Raw genomic sequence first — 19,752 nt, 5'->3', positions numbered from 1 at the left:
TCTTTTATTTGCATTTCTTAAGAAAAATGACTGTTATCAACTATAAAAATTCCACAAAATATATCAACCATGTACGTACTTAAAATGCACATGGTTATTATTTTTGTGTCTGAAGTCATTTTGAATTAGGAGCGCATTCAATTTTTTTATTGAAGGGGTACGAATATGAAATTGATTCACTGTATATGTACCTCTTATAGTTCTCATGATATTTGCATTTAGAACGAACTTTGGAGCCTTATGTCTCAAGACACTGACTTGCATAGCCGTATTTAGGGGGGGGTTTTGGGTGTTTAACCCCCCCCGAAATTTTTTTTTCAGAAAATCAAAAGATACCTATATTATAAACATAAATAAAATAAAGTCTAACATGTGCAGCACTAAATGATTTGTTTTTGTATTTTAGTGATTTGATTACCTATAAGAAAATCATCTTAAAATCACTACCAATTTTGCATCGTTGCAGAAGCTGTCGATGAAGTTTGTATAAAGGAAAACAAAAATTGTTTGGTCTATCACAAAGAGTTTTTATCTCTTTGACCGTTTCCTTAAGCACTACATATGTTAACACCTTAAAATGCTCTTTTAAGAACCCTTTAAATACCACAAGTACTTATGCAGGGTTTTTGGTGCCGAGACTAAACTATGCTTTTTCAAAGGGTTTCGGTGGCCGAACTCGAATCCAAAGACGGATTTTTTCGATCACATCTCGTTTTTGAAATATTACCCTTAAATCTATTTAAATCTTTCAGACATCTTTTCTACTGTCCGAGATATCTTCAGTTGCTTATTACCCACTTTTGTTCTATGTTAAACTTAAATCTAGTATGTAAGCGAAAATAAATGAAAAAAACTTGTTTTTATTTCTAAAAATTATAAGAGAAAGTAACGGGACATTTTGTTCTTCTCAATATTCTTGTTTTTTGATCCCCTTTAATAAAAAAATGGTAGGGTGTCGCTGCAATACTCGGTTTTATATAAATAGCATTTTTATATGGTGCGATTATACTTTTGCAAAGCACTGTATTTACAACATTTCGTTATTCTTTTGTTTCAAATTATAAAATTAAACAATTTCAGTTTATTGTTAAATTTCAAAGTGAAATATGACACTGGTCAACAAAATTAAACTTCTTTTTTGTTACAGAAACCAGGGTATACTCTTCTATAGGTTTTTTGTGTGCTGAGATATTCCCGTTAGAAAATCGAAAATGCCGCTTTTTACCAGTTTTCAGGGTTATTTTTTAGCGTTTACTTATTTTTTTTTTAAATTGAATTTGTAACAGTTTCTAAAAGAATTAAGTTTTGTCTCTCTAAATCCGTTTAAATCTTTTAAATATCTATTTTCTTCCTCGAGAAATAATAACTTGAAATCCAAGTGTTTGGGGCATCTCATATTTTTTTTGCTTTAAATAGCAAATATCGAAAAGTTCTGTACCAATCGCTTTCAAATTTTGACACAATTCTTTTAGAAACTGTTACAAATTTAATTTAAAAAAAAAATAAGTAAACGCTAAAAAATAACTTTGAAAACTGGTAAAAATCGGTATTTTCGATTTTCTAACGGGAATATCTCCAAAACGTGATGTGATAGAATTTTTCTGACTTCGGATTCGAGCTCAGCCTATAGAAAAGTATACCCTGGTTTCTGTAACAAAAACCTTGTTAACCAGTGTAATTAGCTCATGTGAAACAACTTGGATTATTTAAAATTTTGGTTTTTAAGTATTGCTAATTTCATTTAGAACTCAATAGATAGAATGTACCTGTCAATTTTCTGCTACAAAATTTCAGTGCAAGAAAAAGTCCATTTTTCAATGTTTTATATATTAAATTGTACGAAATATTTTTTTTTATAAAGCCTTAGAATGGTTAAAATTTGTTTCTTAAAAAAAATGTTCTTGCTCGCTGACGCTCGCAATTTATATCAACCAACTTATCACTCTTTGTACCTACAAAACTAGAGATGCCGCTGAGTATTCGGCCATTTTTAAATTCGTTTACCGTAAGCAGGGCTTTTTTAAACTTTTAACTACGAATTCCTCTCCTAAAAAATACTTAAAAAGGATATTGGCAAATGTTTCGCTTCTGCACAGTTCAAATGACTATTTGATTTAGCGGGATTTAGAATCGACTGCAGTTACATATAGTTGATACAAAGTATTGTGATTTCTAAAAAAAAAAATTTGTTTGGTCTGAGCTAACCCCCCCCGAAATGAAATCCTAGCTACGGCTATGCTGACTTGCGATTTAAAAAAAAACTTCATAGATTGAATAAAATAAGCTCCAGCTTCAATTCGAGACTAGTCTCATTAATGTACGCTCATGGCCCAAAAACGCCCCATCTTCTTTGGTAAACTCATCACCATGAGAGGAATCTGGGAGCTAATAAATATTGATTCTTCCGATGAATTTTCTTCAAGAATCTTTTGAACGCATGGCAAAGAATCGAATTTGTTTGCTTGTAGAAACACGGACCATAACCGCAGTTTTGCGAGAAATCCTCTGATTTTGTCTTTTGCAGTCTAATTAAGGATGTTTAAGTGGTCAAACAGATCAGCGAGAAATGATAATTTTAAAAGCCACGGAGGGTCAGAAAAATGGTTCGAATTTTCAGTCAATTTCAATCAATTCAGCTCTTAATACCAAAACTTTTCCACACTGGCATCTGCGTGGTGAAAAAGATAGTTGTGGAGTGAACCCATTTCATGGCATACAATCCTAAACAGTCGAATTTGTAAGGCTTTGCCTTCTATGGTAGGAAACAGGTAGAGCTTTACAAAATAAAATATGCAGTACACGAAAAAAATTCTTCGCGAATAAGCCAAATCTTTTTTGAATGGGTACAGAGTATAATGGTATTTACTGACACATTATAGTGTTAGGGGGTCGCCAAAATATTTTTCATCTCATGGGGGTCCCGAACTCAAAAAGTTTGAAAAACACTGGTCTATGGCAACGAAAACTCAACAACAATTAGAACTGTTATCAAAGAAGACATGTGCCTGCCTCCTACTTCAGAATTAGCCATCGATACCTCACGGTCGAGCCAGAAGTTGAGCAAAGTTCCCAAAACATCATCATCGGGAAGACTCTTGTGGCACCAAAGAACAACATGTTACCTGTACGGATACGGATACTAAACATCACAGTTTTAAGAAAAGTGTAATACTACCGATTTTAAAAAAAGGAGATCCAAAAAACTCAAGTAACTACAGAGGTATATCGTTTTTAAACACTGTCACGAAAATCTTCACAGGCATCTTATTAAAACGTGTAACAGACTGGATAAACGAAAATGACCTGTTAAGCGAATTTCAAGCCGGTTTCCGCAAAGGGTACTCAACAGTTTATAATATTTTCTCTCTGACTAGTATTGCTCGTATGTATGTAGAAAAAGGAAAAAAATTGTATGCATTCTTCGTAGACTTCAAGGCAGCTTTCGATTGCATTGACAGAAGATCTCTATTTCTCAAACTAAGCAACCTTGGAGTCTCAACAAAAATGTTAAAAATTTTTCAAAAACTCTACGAAGAAAATAAGTCGGCGGTTTGGGATGGAAATATTCTTTCAAATTGGTTCGAACCTACAACTGGTGTAAAGCAGGGATGTCTCTTGAGTCCACTCCTCTTCTCAATTTATTTAGACGATCTAGGTACGGTGCTTCCGGGAGGAGTTCTTTTTGATGGAATGCCCATAAAAATATTGCTCTACGCTGACGACATTGTAGTTCTCTCTGAATCTCCCAACATGATCGAGATCATGATAAATAAACTTTATGGTTACTGCAAAATGTGGAACCTACAAATAAATACAGCTAAATCAAAAACAATGGTGTTTCGAAACTGGACGGGTCGTCTTGCAAGAATTGAAAGTTGGACTTGGGGAAATGAAAAACTAGAAACTGTTAAGGAATATAAATACCTCGGTGTTTGGATTACTCAAACGCTATCATTCAAAAAGCATTTACAAGAAAAACTTAAAGAATCCAAACGCGCGATAAATAATAAACCTGCAAATTCTTTTGAGTAAAATTGAAGATTCAGCTAGAAATGCTAGAAAGACGGCTTTCTCCACAGGGAATGGTTTGTGGCAGTTTAACGTCATGCCGTTTGGGCTTTGTAATGCTCCAGCTACTTTTGAGCGTTTAATGGAGTGTGTTTTAAATGGATTAACATGGAAATCTTGCCTAGTCTATTTGGATGGTGCCATCGTTTACGGGAAAACATTTCATTACCATTGTGAAAACCTAAAGGCTGTTTTCCAGAGGCTATTAGAAGCACATCTAAAGTTGAATTCAAAGAAATGTGCACTTTTCAAGACAGAGGTTAAATATTTGGGGCATATCATCTCATCCCAAGGAGTGAAGACTGATCCTGAAAAAGTTGACACTGTGAAAAATTGGGCAACCTCTCAGGAATACAAGCATCGACTTCGGAGTTTCCTCGGCCTGGCAACGTAGTATCGATGATTCGTGAAGGATTTTGCGAGAATCGCCAAAAGCTTGCATCAGCTTACGAAGTAAGCTTTAAATGGTCAGGTGAGTGTTATAAAAGCTTTCAGGAACTGAAGCTGCGGTGATGTGAAGCTCCTTTGTTGGCCTATCCGACTCCAGGCAAACAATTCATCGTTGACGCAGATGCAAGTAATGTTGGAATTGGTGCTGTTTTGTCGCAAGTTCATGACGGAGAAGAAAAGGTCGTTGCCTATTACAGCAAGGTACTGTCGAAACAAGAAAGAAACTATTGCGTGACCAGAAGGGAACTTCTTGCTCTGGTATTGGCAACAAAGCACTTCCATAAGTACATCTATGGACAGAAGTTCCTTCTTTGCACAGATCATGGTGCACTAAATTGGGTTTTGAACTTCAAAAATCCAGAGGGTCAAGAAGCAAGATGGATCGAGATACTTCAGACGTATCAATGTCAGATTCAACATCGAAGAGGAAAGCTGCACTCAAATGCAGACGCATTATCTCGGCGCCCGTGTAATCAAGACTGCAAGCATTGCACACGGCTAGAAGAAAAGGAAGTTGTCGCGGTTAGACGAACGAGAGCTGATCCCATTTGTGGCTAGAGTAATGAAGAACTCAGGATGGCCCGACAGGAAGATTCGGACATTGTACCCACCCGTGCATGGAAGGAACATCAAGAGAAACCAGAATGGGCCGACATCTCCAACCGAAGCCCCACTCTCAAAACATATGGAGCACAATGGGATTCGCTTCATGTGCAACAAGGGCTACTCTGAAACCAATAACGGAAGCAGGTATATCCTCGTAGTGATGGATTACTTCAGCAAGTGGCCTGAGGCATTTGCCAACCCAAACCAGGAAACCAAAACAGTTGTGGATAAGATTGTCTTTTATTGGGAGAGCAGGTTCGGAGTACCCATGGAACTTCATTCCGACCAAGGAAGGAACTTCGAATCTAAGATCTTTCAGGAGGTTTGCTCACTCCTTGACATCAAGAAAACAAGAACAACACCGCTTCATTCAGAATCTGATGGGAAGGTTGAGCGATTTAACAGGACACTTAAAAAAGACCTGTCTAAGGTAGTCGGTGACAACCAACGAGACTGGGATTGGCATATTCCATTATTCTTGATGGCATATAGAAGTGCAATACATAGTTCCACCGGACATACACCATTGGTAGTCTTATTTGGCTCAACAATACGTCGCCGTCGTCCGAGTGAGCTAAAATTTGGATGTGTTCCAAACGAGCCACAAGAAATGGATGAGTATGTAGATAGCCTGAAAAAAATACTGGCTGACATTCACCAACGGACAAGGACAAATATAAAAGCGTCAAGTGACAGGATGAAAACAAGATATGACCCAAGAGCGACAGCAACAGGGTTTCAAGAAGGAGAACTTGTGTGGTTTTACAATCCCCATCGACAAAAGGGACTATCACCGAAGCTACAGCAAAACTGGAAAGGGGCTTACACAGTAATAACTAGAATCAACGACGTGGCTTACCGTATACAGAGAGCAAACTAAAGGTAGTTCATTATGACCGTTTACATCGTTATCATGGTGAAAGAAGCGATGGAGATGTTCGGGACGAACAATCCTAAGAGGGGGCAATGTAACGATGAATTACTGAACTTCTGTGAAGATAAACACCTGAACGCACCTTTAGTAATATAATTGTGAACATTCCTCTAGATTTTTTCCTGAACGCACCTTTAGTAATATAAGTGTGAAGCGCCCCCTCCTGGAAAGGAAGTTTCGAGAAGCAAAGACGAGAACCTTCGCAGACATTCTGGTATTTCGAAATATTGGTATAAATAGATGGCACGGACACGGAAACGATACAGCGACCAGCACACCCATTGCATCATTGGAGGAGACTTCAAAGCCAGGCACCCCAGATGGCAGGACAGCATCAGCTCACAGCAAGGAGAAACCATTGTGGACTGGCTGGACAACAATCCACACTGACACTCACTGGCCATCGTTTCACAACCAACACCCACCTTCCCGAGGACACCATCAACGCTGGACTTTTTCTTGGCATCAACGAACATCATAAATATTCTCTCACAGTTCGAGAACTACCGCTGTGTGACACATCCATCGGATTCGGATCATCTTGCTGTGGAGCTTGATATTCGACTCAGACAGAGGATATTGACCACTCAACCTGATCCGGAGTTTTACATCAGGTATGATCGAGTCAACTGGAGACAATTCCGCGATGACACCGAGGCAAGACTTCCTGAAGTGACCAACATCGCCAACTTAACAAACACCGAAATTGACGGAGCGATTCACGGATTGGAGAATGCTGTCAACATCGCCTTGGACAACCAGAAGACCCAGAAGACATCAAAGGATAGATTCTCGAACCTCCCAAAGAATATCATCGCCATCAACAACCACAGGCAGAGGCTAAGGAAAAAGCTACAACGGATACTGCATCGGACCTACAACACGGAGAATGATGAATATAGAAGGACCTATTCGGAACTCAAATGCACCCAAGTTATGTTTGACCGGGCGGTTAAACATTTCCAGGACTCCCAGCTACAAAGAAGACTCCAAGATATCAAACCTGGACCAGACTGCTTCAAGAAGATCAACGCCATCGTAGGAAGAAGACGACAACTCCCAGATTCTATCAGCCATGGACAGACAACAGCACACACCCCAGCAGAAAAAGCCGAAGCGTTTGCAAACCACTTCGAGGGAAACTTCACGGACAATCCACCAGTTCATCTCCCTGAATTCATGATGGAAGTAGAAGCAAGAGTGATTGAAGGACACCAGACATCACTAACTACATTCAGCGAAGAAAATCCTGCCCACAACCCCATGAACAACGACGTTTTCACCAACACCGAAGACATCCGTGAGACCATCATCACAGGAAATTCAAAGAAGTCAACAGGACCAGACGGCATTTCCAACTTTGTCTTGAAAAAGTTGCCGAACATCGCCCTCTTCCTGTTGACAGTCATCTTCAACAACTGCCTAAACAACGGCTATTTTCCGGCAGCATGGAAAACAGCAAGGATTGTTCCAGTACCAAAGAAGACCGACAGGAACACCGTGGAAGGATACAGGCCCATCTCACTACTTTGCTGTGTTAGCAAAGTACTTGAGAGTCTACTACTGAGAAAGGTAAAAAGTTTCTGCTTAGAAAGGAATATAATACCAAACTTATAGTATGGATTCATGGGCAAGCACCCGCCAGGCACGAGGACCAAACTGTACGCAGATGACTCCATCACATACTCAACATCATTATCACCGGAGATAGCAGCCCGTAGAGTGCAGGAGCACATCTACAATCTCTGGAACTACTACCTCAAATGGGGATTGAAGATCAACGCCAGCAAGACGGAACTAATTTGCTTCAGACAACCACACACAAGGACGAGGGCCCGTAGAAGGATCGCTGAAAGGAGTCGGAACATTACCATAGGATTTCCTGACAACACGGTAGTGACTACAAAGGACAAAGCCAAATACCTGGGAGTAAACTTCACCAACCGGATGAAGTTTAACAAACACGCTGCAGCCATCTTGAAACGCGCCAGTTTTTCGTTTCACCTGGTACATCCTCTACTAAGGAAGCAGTATGGACTCTCAAAGAAGACAAAACTACTCCTCTACAAGCAGCTCATCAGGCCCGTCATCACCTATGCCTGCCCGGTCTGGTTCACAATTTCACCATCAGCCATGAAGAAGATCAAACTCTTCGAGAGGAAAATACTCAGAGTTTGCACTGGACTTTATCGGAACCCCCTAACGAGGAAGTACTGGCCAAATAAGAAGCTGTACGAGGCAGCTGACATCATCTCAATCGACCAGCATATGATGGCACTATCCAGCCGAATTTTGAGGAACCTCGAAGGACATCCAAACCCGGAAGTACAACAACTGCTACAGGACGAAATTCTCACCAGCAAAGGTACCTACACCCAAGAGCGATAATCGATGCCAGATTCCAGGATGTACTATTCAACGAAGGAAGACCATTCTACGAAAGAGCGGACAGCGGACACGACAGGGGATAAAAACCTTGAGTTCTAATTAATTTTCTTATTTTATTTAACAAGACATTTATTTTTTTCAATTTTAATTTTCATGTATTAGATTAAGTCGACAAAAATATGTATTTAAATTTTATAAACCCATCCTTTTAGCCAGTAGAAATAAGTTAGGCCCCTTCTGAGCCAACAATCTTAATTATAAGCCTAGTTTAAAAAAAAATGTATTGGAAACGATACAGTTTAACTTTGAAAGTGAAAGAGTACAGTACAAAGTGAAACAAAGTGTTGGAAATTGTTAGCAGCAAATAAAGAGATTTAAAAATGTGTTCATTTGAGCGAAAAATAAATTGGAAATTAAATAACGGAAAATATTTTTATTCTGATCCCAGAATAAAACATAACAATATTAATGTTTGGATTTGGAAAAAAAAATACTTGGCTCAGGGGCGTTCACTCCCTTGGGGCAAGCGGGGCGGCGCCCCGGGCCCCGACCGACCCAAGGGCCCCCACTGGAGACAATGCATAGAAGGAAACTGTAAGAATAAATTGAGTAACGAAGTAAATTAAAATGTATTTGAATCACTTCGTATACAAAGGAGACAAATTATGTCATTCAGTGTAATGTATAATGCATGTAATGCACACAATATATATTGATTTAAAAAAAAGCCCCAAAAAAATAAACTGCTTTTTTAAACGAAAAATTATAATTTTATCTTAGGGCCAAAAAAATATAACTTGAAAAATCTTTGCAACCACGAATAATACATTAGGAGCCCCCAAAAAAGCAAAAAAAAATTTGTTAATGTTAATATAACTTCAAGGCAATACATTAGGGGCCCAAAAAAAGCAAACAACTTCAGGCCAGGGGCCCCAAAAGCCTTTACTCCAAAAATGAATTAAAAAATAAGTTTTTTAAATTAAATTACATTTGTTGATGGATTAATAAATATTACTTTAGGAGCCCCAAAAAATATGACTTCGGGGCTTTAAAGATCAATTCAAGGGCCCCAACATAAATACACCAGGGCCCAAAATGAAAACATTACGTTATTGGTGGCATTCCGAATATTACTTCAGAACAGAGGCCCCAATACCTATTAATTCTTGGCTCCAAAAAAATTATATTATATTTTAGGGGCCTCTAAGCACTTAATTATGAGGCCCCGAAAATAATTTTTCAGGGGCCCCAAAAGAAATAAACTATGTTTCATGATGTGTAGGTATGTATTACTTCAGAACAGAGGCCTCAAGAACAATCAATTCTAAGCTAAAAAAATTATTTTAGGTGCCTCTAAATATTTAATTTTGGGGGTCCCAAAATTAATTTTTCAGGGGCCCACTATAAAAAAAAACTATGTTTGATGATGGAAAATCATATATGTACATATTACTTCAGAACAGAGCCCCAAGAACTACCAATTCTAGGCTAAAAAAAATTGTATTTTAGGGGTCTGTAAATATTTAATTTTGGGGGCCCCCTAGTGCAAGTATTTACTACTTTTGTGATAGACATTTTAAGTAAATATATCAAAGTGCATTACGAACATATTAAAACATAAAAATAAACCTTAAAATAAATAAGCCATACAAAAAAAAATGTATGGCGTATACGTATTTTTTTTTTTTTTGTATCTAAGGAGCCCCCAAATATCAAAGGGGCCCCAAAATTTAGTCTTGCCCTGGGGACCCAGGCGGCGACTCAACGTACGTCACTGTCTTGGCTTATATTTTTTACTGAGGTCCTAAAGAATAAACAAAGAAATAATCATTATCATGAGTTATACACTCCGCTTCAACTGAATAAGCACACAAATTTTCAAAGGTATTTTGTGTATTTTTTCCTAAGATTGAGCTTTAATGTGTCATTTGACGATGTTTACCGTTAGCTTGTGATGTTGAGAAAACAAATGGGAAAGAATAATTCACAAAGTACCGCTATTTTTTTTTCGTGTTCTCCTACAAAGCGTCCCATATGGAAAAATGCAGTTTTTTTTGCGTCAACTGAATAGACACATGGTCTTTCAAGGTCAATATCTTCGTTGTTTATGAGAGTTTTGAGGTGATTGGCATACTAAATCAAAAGTTGAAATGTTCTCAGTGAGATTTTGTCATTTAATTAAAATTAAAAAAAAAAAGTAGTAGATTAAAAGCTTTTAATACTGTCGACAGAGCTAAAATTAATTTGTTAACGGAACAAGTACCGACCGGGTCTGCTATAGCTACCAAAAAGGTATGCGTTTAGAATTTTCTAGGCTCTATATGAGCTGAAAAAATGTTTTTTCTCATTTGAAAAAGTTCAATTTTGACGGGCCCGATGACTTCAATTATGAATTCATCAAAATTGAACTTTTTCAAATGAGAAAAACCATTTTTCCAGCTAATATAGAGTCTAGAAAATTCTAAACGAATACCTTTTTGGTAGCTATAGCAGACCCGGTCAGTACTTGTTCCGTTAACTTGTACGCTTGTTTAAGGGTGGTTTCTTTTGGACTTTTAATGGGTTAAACTGATCCGTGCTGTTAATTACTCTGCGGAGTGTTGAAATACTTGCAGAAACACCAGCTTTTTGTTTGATTTTTGGCCCAGAGTCAAATGAATTGGAGGCAGATCTCAAAATTTCTCGTCGATTAACTGCTATTTTTGCCGTTTTTTACCTCAATTCATGTTTTTCCTGTACAAACCTTATTTCTGAGGTACGAATAGGCAACAAACTAAAACTCCGATCAATTTTGGTAGCTTAGCAGACCCGGTCAGTACTTGTTCCGTTAACAAATTAATTTAAGCTCTGTCGATAGTATTCAAAGCTTTTAATCTTCTACTTTTTTTAAATTTTAATTAAATGACAAAGTCTCACTGAGAACATTTCAACCTTTGATTTGTTATGCCAATCACCTCAAAACTCTCATAAGCAACGAAGATATTGACCTTGAAAGACCGTGGTTCTATTCAGTTGACGCAAACAAAAAACTGGATTTTTCCATATGGGACGCTTTGTAAGAGAACACGAAAAAAAATAGCGGTACTTTGTGAATTATTCTTTCCGATTTGTTTTCTCAACATCACAAGCTAACGGTAAACATCATCAAATGACATATTAAAGCTGAATCTTAGGAAAAAAAAAACACAAAATACCTTTGAAAATTTGTGTGCTTATTCAGTTGAAGCGGAGTGTAGTATACCTGCAATAATAAGCATTTTCTTAAATCATTGTTAATTGTAATTGATATCACACCTAGAGACAAAAAATTAAAGGTTTTCTTATAAAAAAATAGATTTGTTTTTTTTTTTTTATTTCTCTAACGGCCATATTATTCACTAGTTTAAAAAATACATCTGGATGTAAAATTGTCAAATGTCAAAAATAAATCCAAATCCAAAATAGTTATCCCGATTTTAACTATGAAAATAGCTAAAAATTACTATTTTTTTCTATGTGTGATAGTGAATATCATAGATTTGGATTTATTTTTGACATTTCAATTTCTTCACATCCAGTTGTATTTTTTAAACTAGTGAATAATATGGCCGTAAGAGCTTATTTTTCAATAGTCAGATAAACCATAGTTAAGGCTTATTCCTAGGAAAAAAAGGTTTTTTTTATATTTACATTTATACTTTTGATAGTCCAACTGACGATTGAAAAATCAAGGCTTAAACGACAAAAAATGTTTGGATTCACTTTACTGTTTTTGACATTAAACTAATGAGAGCATTGAATTTTGAAAACAAATTTTGTAGTTAATTACATAATTTTTTTTGTTAAGTTTTGGCCTTGAAATTAATTTTTCAAAAATCCTTACTTAAAACAGCTTTATTTAATAAAAAAAATGAACTAGTTAGTTCTTGGCTTTACAAGAAGGTATAGCACGTCATTGTAAGTCAAACCGTTGAATTTTAATAATATTTTTTTCAAGCTAAGTTAACTCTCCCTAATACTAATAACACTGTGCAAGTCGAAATTCTTGACAGGCGCGCGAATAACTGTTTCGCCCTACTTCGAACAAAATTTTTTTTGAAAGATTTTCAATTATTTTGAGAATTTTTCACTTTTTTTAGTAATTTTTCAACCAAAAACAGTATTTATATTGCTAATAATTCTGCTCAAACGTTATTTGCTACCAGTAGAAAGACATTATAAACTATTTTGAACAATTTATTTGAAAATTTAGTAATTTTTTTTGAAACAATTAAAAAAAATCGAAATTTTCTACATTGTTTATCGTTTTTTCGCTTTTTTTGTTCTCTTTTGCACAAATACATTGCATGTTTTCCATTAAAAATTAATTTAACTGTTAATTTAGTGTTGGTTAAACTTCGACAGTCTATCGATAGCATCGATAACAAAAAAATATCGAGTATATCGATACTTCACAAAACTATAGATAGTTTCAATACTTCCAAATTATTGTACCACAAGGCTTCCGATATTATCGATAGCTTTGAAATTAATTAAACACAATTTGAACTACAAGTTAAGTTTTCGTTTGACATTGGATATAAACAACTAATTAACATAGTGTTTGGTAGATATCGATAGTTTCCATTATCGATTGTATCGATAGTTTTGAGAAAAAACTATCGATAATATCGGTAACCTTGTGGTAAAATAATTTGGAAGTATTGAAACTATCGATAGTTTTGTGAAGTATCGATATACTCGATATTTTTTTGTTATCGATGCTATCGATAGACTGGCAAAGTTAAACCAAAACTAAATTAACAGTTAAATTAATTTTTAATGGAAAACACATGCAATGTATTTGTGCAAAAGAGAACAAAAACAGCGAAAAAACGATAAACAATGTAAAAAATTTCGATTTTTTTTTAATTTTTTGAAAAAAATCAATAAATTTTTAAATAAATTGTTCAAAATAGTTTATAATGTCTTCCTACTGGTAGCAAATAACGTTTGAGCAGAATTATTAGCAATATAAATATTGTTTTTGGTTGAAAAATTACTAAAAAAAGTGGAAAATTCTCAAAATAATTGAAAATTTTTCAAAAAAAATTTTGTTCGAAGTCGTACAGATAAATCGAAAAACTAATGACGCCAATCGATTTCTCGGGTCCGAAATAGGGCGAAACAGTTAATCGCGCACCTGTCTCAAAAAAAATTTTCAAAAAACTTGCACAGTGTAATAAATAATAGAGCGCACTCCTACTGTTGCCCGCTCATCGCAGCTCCGAGACTGAAAATTAAATTAAGACCTCTTTTCCCTATGAAAACCTATATATTCTCTTTTTTTCTGAGACCCCAAAGCTCAACCTCATCTAATAAATAGTTCATCTATGTATTCCTTCTTGACCAATCAGAAATGAACATCCCATATTTTTATCTTCATAAATTCTCATTTTAATCCAGTTAAATAAGGGTTTAACCTCGGAATGAATGTTAGTAGAAATTTTTTTTTGCTCAATGTCTTCCTTTTGCCATTCTATAACGTATCTCAAAAGTCTAGAAAAATCTCATGTCCGCTTGTCGCGATTTCAAGGTCATATCGCGAAATGGAGATTTTCAAAATTAGCAAAAATAGGCTATGGTAGTATATACACATATGATACACGATTTCAAGGTATTTTTTAATGCTGATTCCAAAAAAATTAATAAGAAAAGTTTAAATTTGTATATGTATACCAACATAAGCGACATGATTGAAAGGTATTTTTTAACACTAATTCCAACAAAACTCACAAACAAGTCAACCTGACCATCCCTGAAAAGTAATGCACCTTATTCATGTTGATCTGACACAAATATATGAAGTGTAGTTTTCCAATTTTTTAAAATCTGCACCTTATTTTCAAACCAAGAAAATTAGGACTTGCGGACATGAGATTTTTTTTAGATTTTTGAGGGTAGTTAAAGAATATCCAAACAAAGATTAAAATGTAAAAATTAGCCTATTTGCACTTATTCCTAAGATGAACAAGAATCTTCTTTAGTGCATATCCTAAAATTTGCCCCTCCATCAAAAAATACCATTATTTCGTAGGTATATATATTTTTTGTAAGGGATTGTTTTGATTTTTAATAATGATGGATTCTAAAATCTTCATGCAAAATTTGGTTCATCTACCATAACTTTTAAGGGTTTTTCGGCAGTAAGTTTGCAACTGTTATAATAATATGAGCTGACAGATGAAAAACAGGTATAACTTTTTCCAGAGACGTCAGATTGTCTTACCTTGAAATCATGTATCATATGTGTATATAATACCATAGCCTATTTTTGCTAATTTTGAAAATCTCCATTTCGCGATTTGACCTTGAAATCGCGACAAGCGGACATGAGATTTTTCTAGACTTTTGAGATATGTTATAGAATGGCAAAAGGAAGATATTGAGCAAAAAAAAATTCTACTAACATTCATTCCGAGATTTACCCCTTTTTTCTCCTTATTTTACTGTATTATTTCTCTTTTAACTGTTTCCAGCTCAAGTCCCGGTCAAAATAATAGTTTCCCATTTTTCAAAGTCTTGTCGCGCTTACTTTCTTACCTAATACTAAAAGTCGTGAATACTTTTTGTGTTCACACTTTTTACGTGTCAACAAATTTTGACTCAAGCAGTGAATAATATGGACTTAAAATTATTTTTTTATTTAAATTTACTGCTAGATGCATTCATAATCATCTTAAAGTAGTGAATAGTAACATAAGTTACCTTATAGTTTGATATACGTCTTCTGCCATAGTTACATCACCACAAACATATATATGTGCCTTTTGTTGTGTAATAAGAACGTAAAGCATTTCGAATTCTTGTTTTATGAGATCCTGAACGTAGGTCTAAAAAATAGTTTTTATAGTGTGTGGGTTAAACAAATAAGAATGTTGGAATGAAATAAACTACTGACATTTAAGTTTGAGTACCTTTTTCTTGTTTGTTTCTCTAGAAAGTGCTAAAAATACTTTGCTCAAAACTTTGTTTTGTATAAGTTTTGCTTTTTCGTCAGCATATAAGTCATACTTCAAGCTTCGACATCCATAAAAAAGCCAAGTATCAGGCAGTTTCATAGCTGGTGAGTTTTCTTTCAATACTTCTAAATGTTGCCAAAATGATCGGAATGGTGCTATGCCAGTTCCAGGGCCAATTAAGATCAGTGGGCTCTCAATTTCAGCTGGTAGGTGAAAAGCTGGAGAGCTGCGAACAAAGATGAATATTTCATCATTTTCTTTCATTTTTTGTAAATAATTTGAGCAAACTCCCAAGCGTTCGGGTCCTGCCCCATTCTCTGACTGATATTTTACAACAGTCACAGTTATATGAATTTCATTATTGTACTTTTTTTGCGAGGATGAAATGGAGTAGAATCTTGGTTGCAAAGGTTGGAGATTGAGCAAAAACAATGCTGCTGGAGGCCTACATGATGGAAATTCTTGCATAACTTCTAAAAGATGTGGAAGCTTCCAGTGCTTCCAGTCTTCAAATGCTGATGTGTCGTTTATAAGTTTGAGTATTTCTTCTTCATCTTCTTTTTCGCCACAATAATTAGACAAAAAAATTAACAGCTGACGCGATGGTGGAGTTGTAATATCAAAAAAACGCAGCAAAAATGATCTAATTGTATCAATGGGCATCTTACTGTGGGGTTCCCAACATTTAAAACATCCATTTGGAGTTTGTTTTTCTACGAGAATTTGCAGCTGTACAATTTGATCCGGGTCTTCGAGTCCTGATAAACGTTGTAAGATACCATCGACAAGATCAATGTTATTGATTGGAAATATACCTAAATGATCGCCAGGCTCATATTCTACATTTGGTGAAGATATTTTTAGTAAGATTGTAGTTTTATCATTTTCGTTTGAGTTAGTAAGGTTTATTGGTGTGGTCTTAAGAGAACACTTTATAACATTTTTATTGTGATATTTTCTTAATAAATTCTCCAATTTTTCCTCAAACTGAATTGGAACCAACCTCACTGTATTTATAGTAAGTGAATCATTTTGTGAAAGTAGGTATGTATCCGATATGCCTTCGTCAGCATCCAAACAAAAAATATCGCATGCGACCTGTAGAATTAAGTGTGTGGTTATAATGACAGTTAAATTTTTATTTGAATATAAACCTTATAGATTTTTGGTGCCCAGTTTCTGAAAGATTGTTCTTGGCCACATATTTCATCGCCATAAGCTAAGTTCAAAATTCTCTCGCCACCAAGTTCTGAAAGGATGTTATCCATATATTGGCCAAATGCACAAAAATTTGGGTATGCTGATGAACCTAGTCCAAAGACGGCGAATCTTGAAATAAAAATAAGATAAGATTATGGTTTTGTACCCAATGAGGTAATCTGGATGTAGATATTTTTGTAATTTTTAATGTAAATAGTAATAATAATTACAGCGGTGAAACAACATTATTTATTCAGAGTCCTAAAGCTTTCCCGGAATGAAGTTTTGACCATAACTGATTTTTATTTTTAATTTAACAAAGTAAAACGAAATATTTTTGACATTATATAATATTATGTAGAGTGGCCTTGATTTTTGATCATAATAGACGTGTTTTTTTTGGCAAAGCTATCCGCAGTAGGATTTCCCAAATATCAACACTGAACAAAAATGTATATGCACGAACCAAGAGAAAGGATAACGTAAACTTAAACTATCGTCAAAATTCTATTCCAAGCTTGCTTTAGCTTCTATTCCTATCGGCAGCTGCGTGTTGTTTTAGTAATGCATGTCAACGCCAACTGCAGATACGGATAGCAATGCCAAAAAAACACTGCTAATATCACCAAAAGAATAAAACTTCAATCTCAATCATATCCCAAAACAAGCGTTCCCGGAATGCCGGTATATTTGTGTTCGTGCGAACGTGTATAAATGAAACTAAAACTAGCTTATAACATGCATTTAATAAACATACATACACCCAGCCCTTCCCTCCAAATTATCGTAAGCGACGTGGAAAAGTACAATTAATACTGTCCACAATTTATAATTTAATATAGCCCTTACGATAATTTAGCGGGAAGGGCTCGACATAAATTTATAATTTATTCATAATAATAGGCCTGCAATGACAAATCTATAAAAAGTCAACTTTAAAAATAGCTTGCAGCACCATTTACACGTTAGATAACTAAAACGTTGACACAAGGCGTCATAATATTTCTTGGGACAACTTTTATTAAAATATAAATCTGTGGCTATAAGACATCGTAGCTTAAGTCCAAAAAAAATTTTGAAAACCAGTCAACTCTTATCTGCAATTACTCATTACATTACATATAAGTTTTAATTTAAAAACAAAATTACAGAAATTTAGCTATGATTCACGCTTAAGAGGCCTCCGGATAAAATTTTGAGAAAAACGAGAAATTCGGAAATTTTCTGCACAGTTTGTGAGGTCCACAGAACACTTATTGCAAAAAACTAATTTGCTAATGAAAGATTGACATTTAATCTAAAACATGGTCTAGCCACATTTTTACTTTTTAAATTTAGTTCATACCTTATATTAATATTTCAATAACAGTTTTTGAAAAATAGCTGAAAACAACTTTTTTCTTGTATAGTTTATGAGAAACTGAAGTGGAAAACACATATGATATATATGTCAATTTAAAGGTAATGAATAAAATTAGAACATGGTCTGAGCGGATTTTTCATTTTTGTCCCTATTTTTGAATAATCATTTCATGAAAAACATCAAAATTGCTCATTTTCTCATGCATTTTTAAATGTGTAGTTGTATGAAAAAAGCAATATAATTTTCCCCAAATGACAAAATACCTTCTTTTAATTGATCCAACAAAAAAAAAATAGTCAAAAAGCTACTTATTATTGTAAAATGACACAATTACCTAATATAACTCTATTTTTTTATCAAAAGTCGTTACTTTCTGTTAACGACTAATTTTTTTTGTTTGAAGTTGGAACATAAACAAGTTGGAAGTAAGAAGATACAAAAAGGAGGAAAGGAGTATGACGATAGAAAAATGTAGAATGCGACAAGTGATAGGTTATTTTTGTTTTCAATAACATTGCGGATTATGTTGTGGATGACATTTGAGTTGTTTGTGTATCTGAGAAATTTTTTGCATTGTATAACAATTATAATTTCTCTGCGGAAAAGTAGGTAGACGACGTGTGTTGTGGGTGCTTTGTTTGTGTAATGAAATTCATAGTTTCTTATGTGAAGGATTGAAGAAGGATTGCTTTTCATGTACTTGTTGACTTTTGGGTTGGTAAAAAAAAGTATGAGGATTGAAAAAATATGGAATGCGAAATTAGAGTGGTAACTATTGTAGACACCATGCCGCGGCCCGCCGCGCCGATACGCTGGTGTGGGTATATGGTATATATTCTGAGGAAGAAACGCAACTACCTTCCTAACTCATAGAGTAAAAAACCCATGTCTGTCACAGTTTTGAATGAGATTGCACATTACACCAAACAAACAAAAAAAAAACAGAAAATATTTGAATTCATCCATTTTCTTTTGTGGGTTTCTTTATTGGCATTCCACGAGGAATTCAAAGATCACCAAAAAATTCAGGAAGAAGCGAATTATTGTAAAATTTTGAAAAAATAATTGTTCCAGAAATCATCGTCTCGTTTTATTTCCTCCACATATTGCGTTCGCAGCAGTGGGCAGTAAATTGTGTCAATATCAGTTTGTAACACTACTGCAGAAAAAACATAATTATAATAATTTAAGTAAGCGAAAGAGTTATTAGTATTATACGGAAACATGAAAGAAAAACTATTTCCTTATCTCATACATAAAATCATTCAGTGTTCCTTTCCATATTTAGTCCCAGAACAAGACTGCAAACAAAAAAAGAAAACTAAAAAGTACCTACTTATCTAAAATCATTCGCATCCGCATGCAATAATAAATGAAAATATTAGTTGAAAAGAGGTATGGTAGGTATTTAAAAATTGTAAATGAACTTATTCAATAGTTCAAGTTATTCAGTTTCTAATTATACTTACCAACCTAGATATAAAATAATTTAAAAAAAAACCCTACAATTAAGAAACACCTAAAATTGAAAACATGTCCATACCTACCTGATGGCTCCCTTACCTACCACAACATTGTTCTAAAACCTAACCGCATTCTAGTTAGAGTGTTCGAGATAAAATTGCAAAAAAAATTACTCAACTGTCATTACTTCATAACGAAAAAAAAGACAAAAAAAAAACATGATAAAAAGTGCTTCGCGCACCACATTACAAAACCAAAATAAATAAATTATGACTGTTTTTATACAATTCATACTATAT

The 19,752-nt window shown here is 34.8% G+C and overlaps 1 protein-coding gene across 5 annotated transcripts in view; it reads right to left on the bottom strand.

The window, feature by feature from the left end:
- Window positions 1-19,752, bottom strand: part of LOC129905198 (nitric oxide synthase) — an 822,682-nt gene that overhangs the window by 94,279 nt on the left and 708,651 nt on the right. For all 5 annotated transcript variants that reach the window (XM_055980616.1, XM_055980618.1, XM_055980617.1 and 2 more), the window contains 3 exons: window positions 16,581-16,755; window positions 15,382-16,524; window positions 15,173-15,297 (listed from right to left, as the gene is read on the bottom strand). In XM_055980616.1, the coding sequence (XP_055836591.1) occupies window positions 15,173-15,297; window positions 15,382-16,524; window positions 16,581-16,755 (1,443 nt within the window). The remainder of the gene's footprint in view (window positions 1-15,172; window positions 15,298-15,381; window positions 16,525-16,580; window positions 16,756-19,752) is intronic.

The sequence above is a fragment of the Episyrphus balteatus genome, chromosome 1 (assembly GCF_945859705.1).
Source record: "Episyrphus balteatus chromosome 1, idEpiBalt1.1, whole genome shotgun sequence".
NCBI lineage: Eukaryota > Metazoa > Arthropoda > Insecta > Diptera > Syrphidae > Episyrphus > Episyrphus balteatus.
The sequence above is the reverse complement of the archived record's forward strand: the minus strand, read 5'-3'. Positions and strand labels throughout refer to the sequence as shown.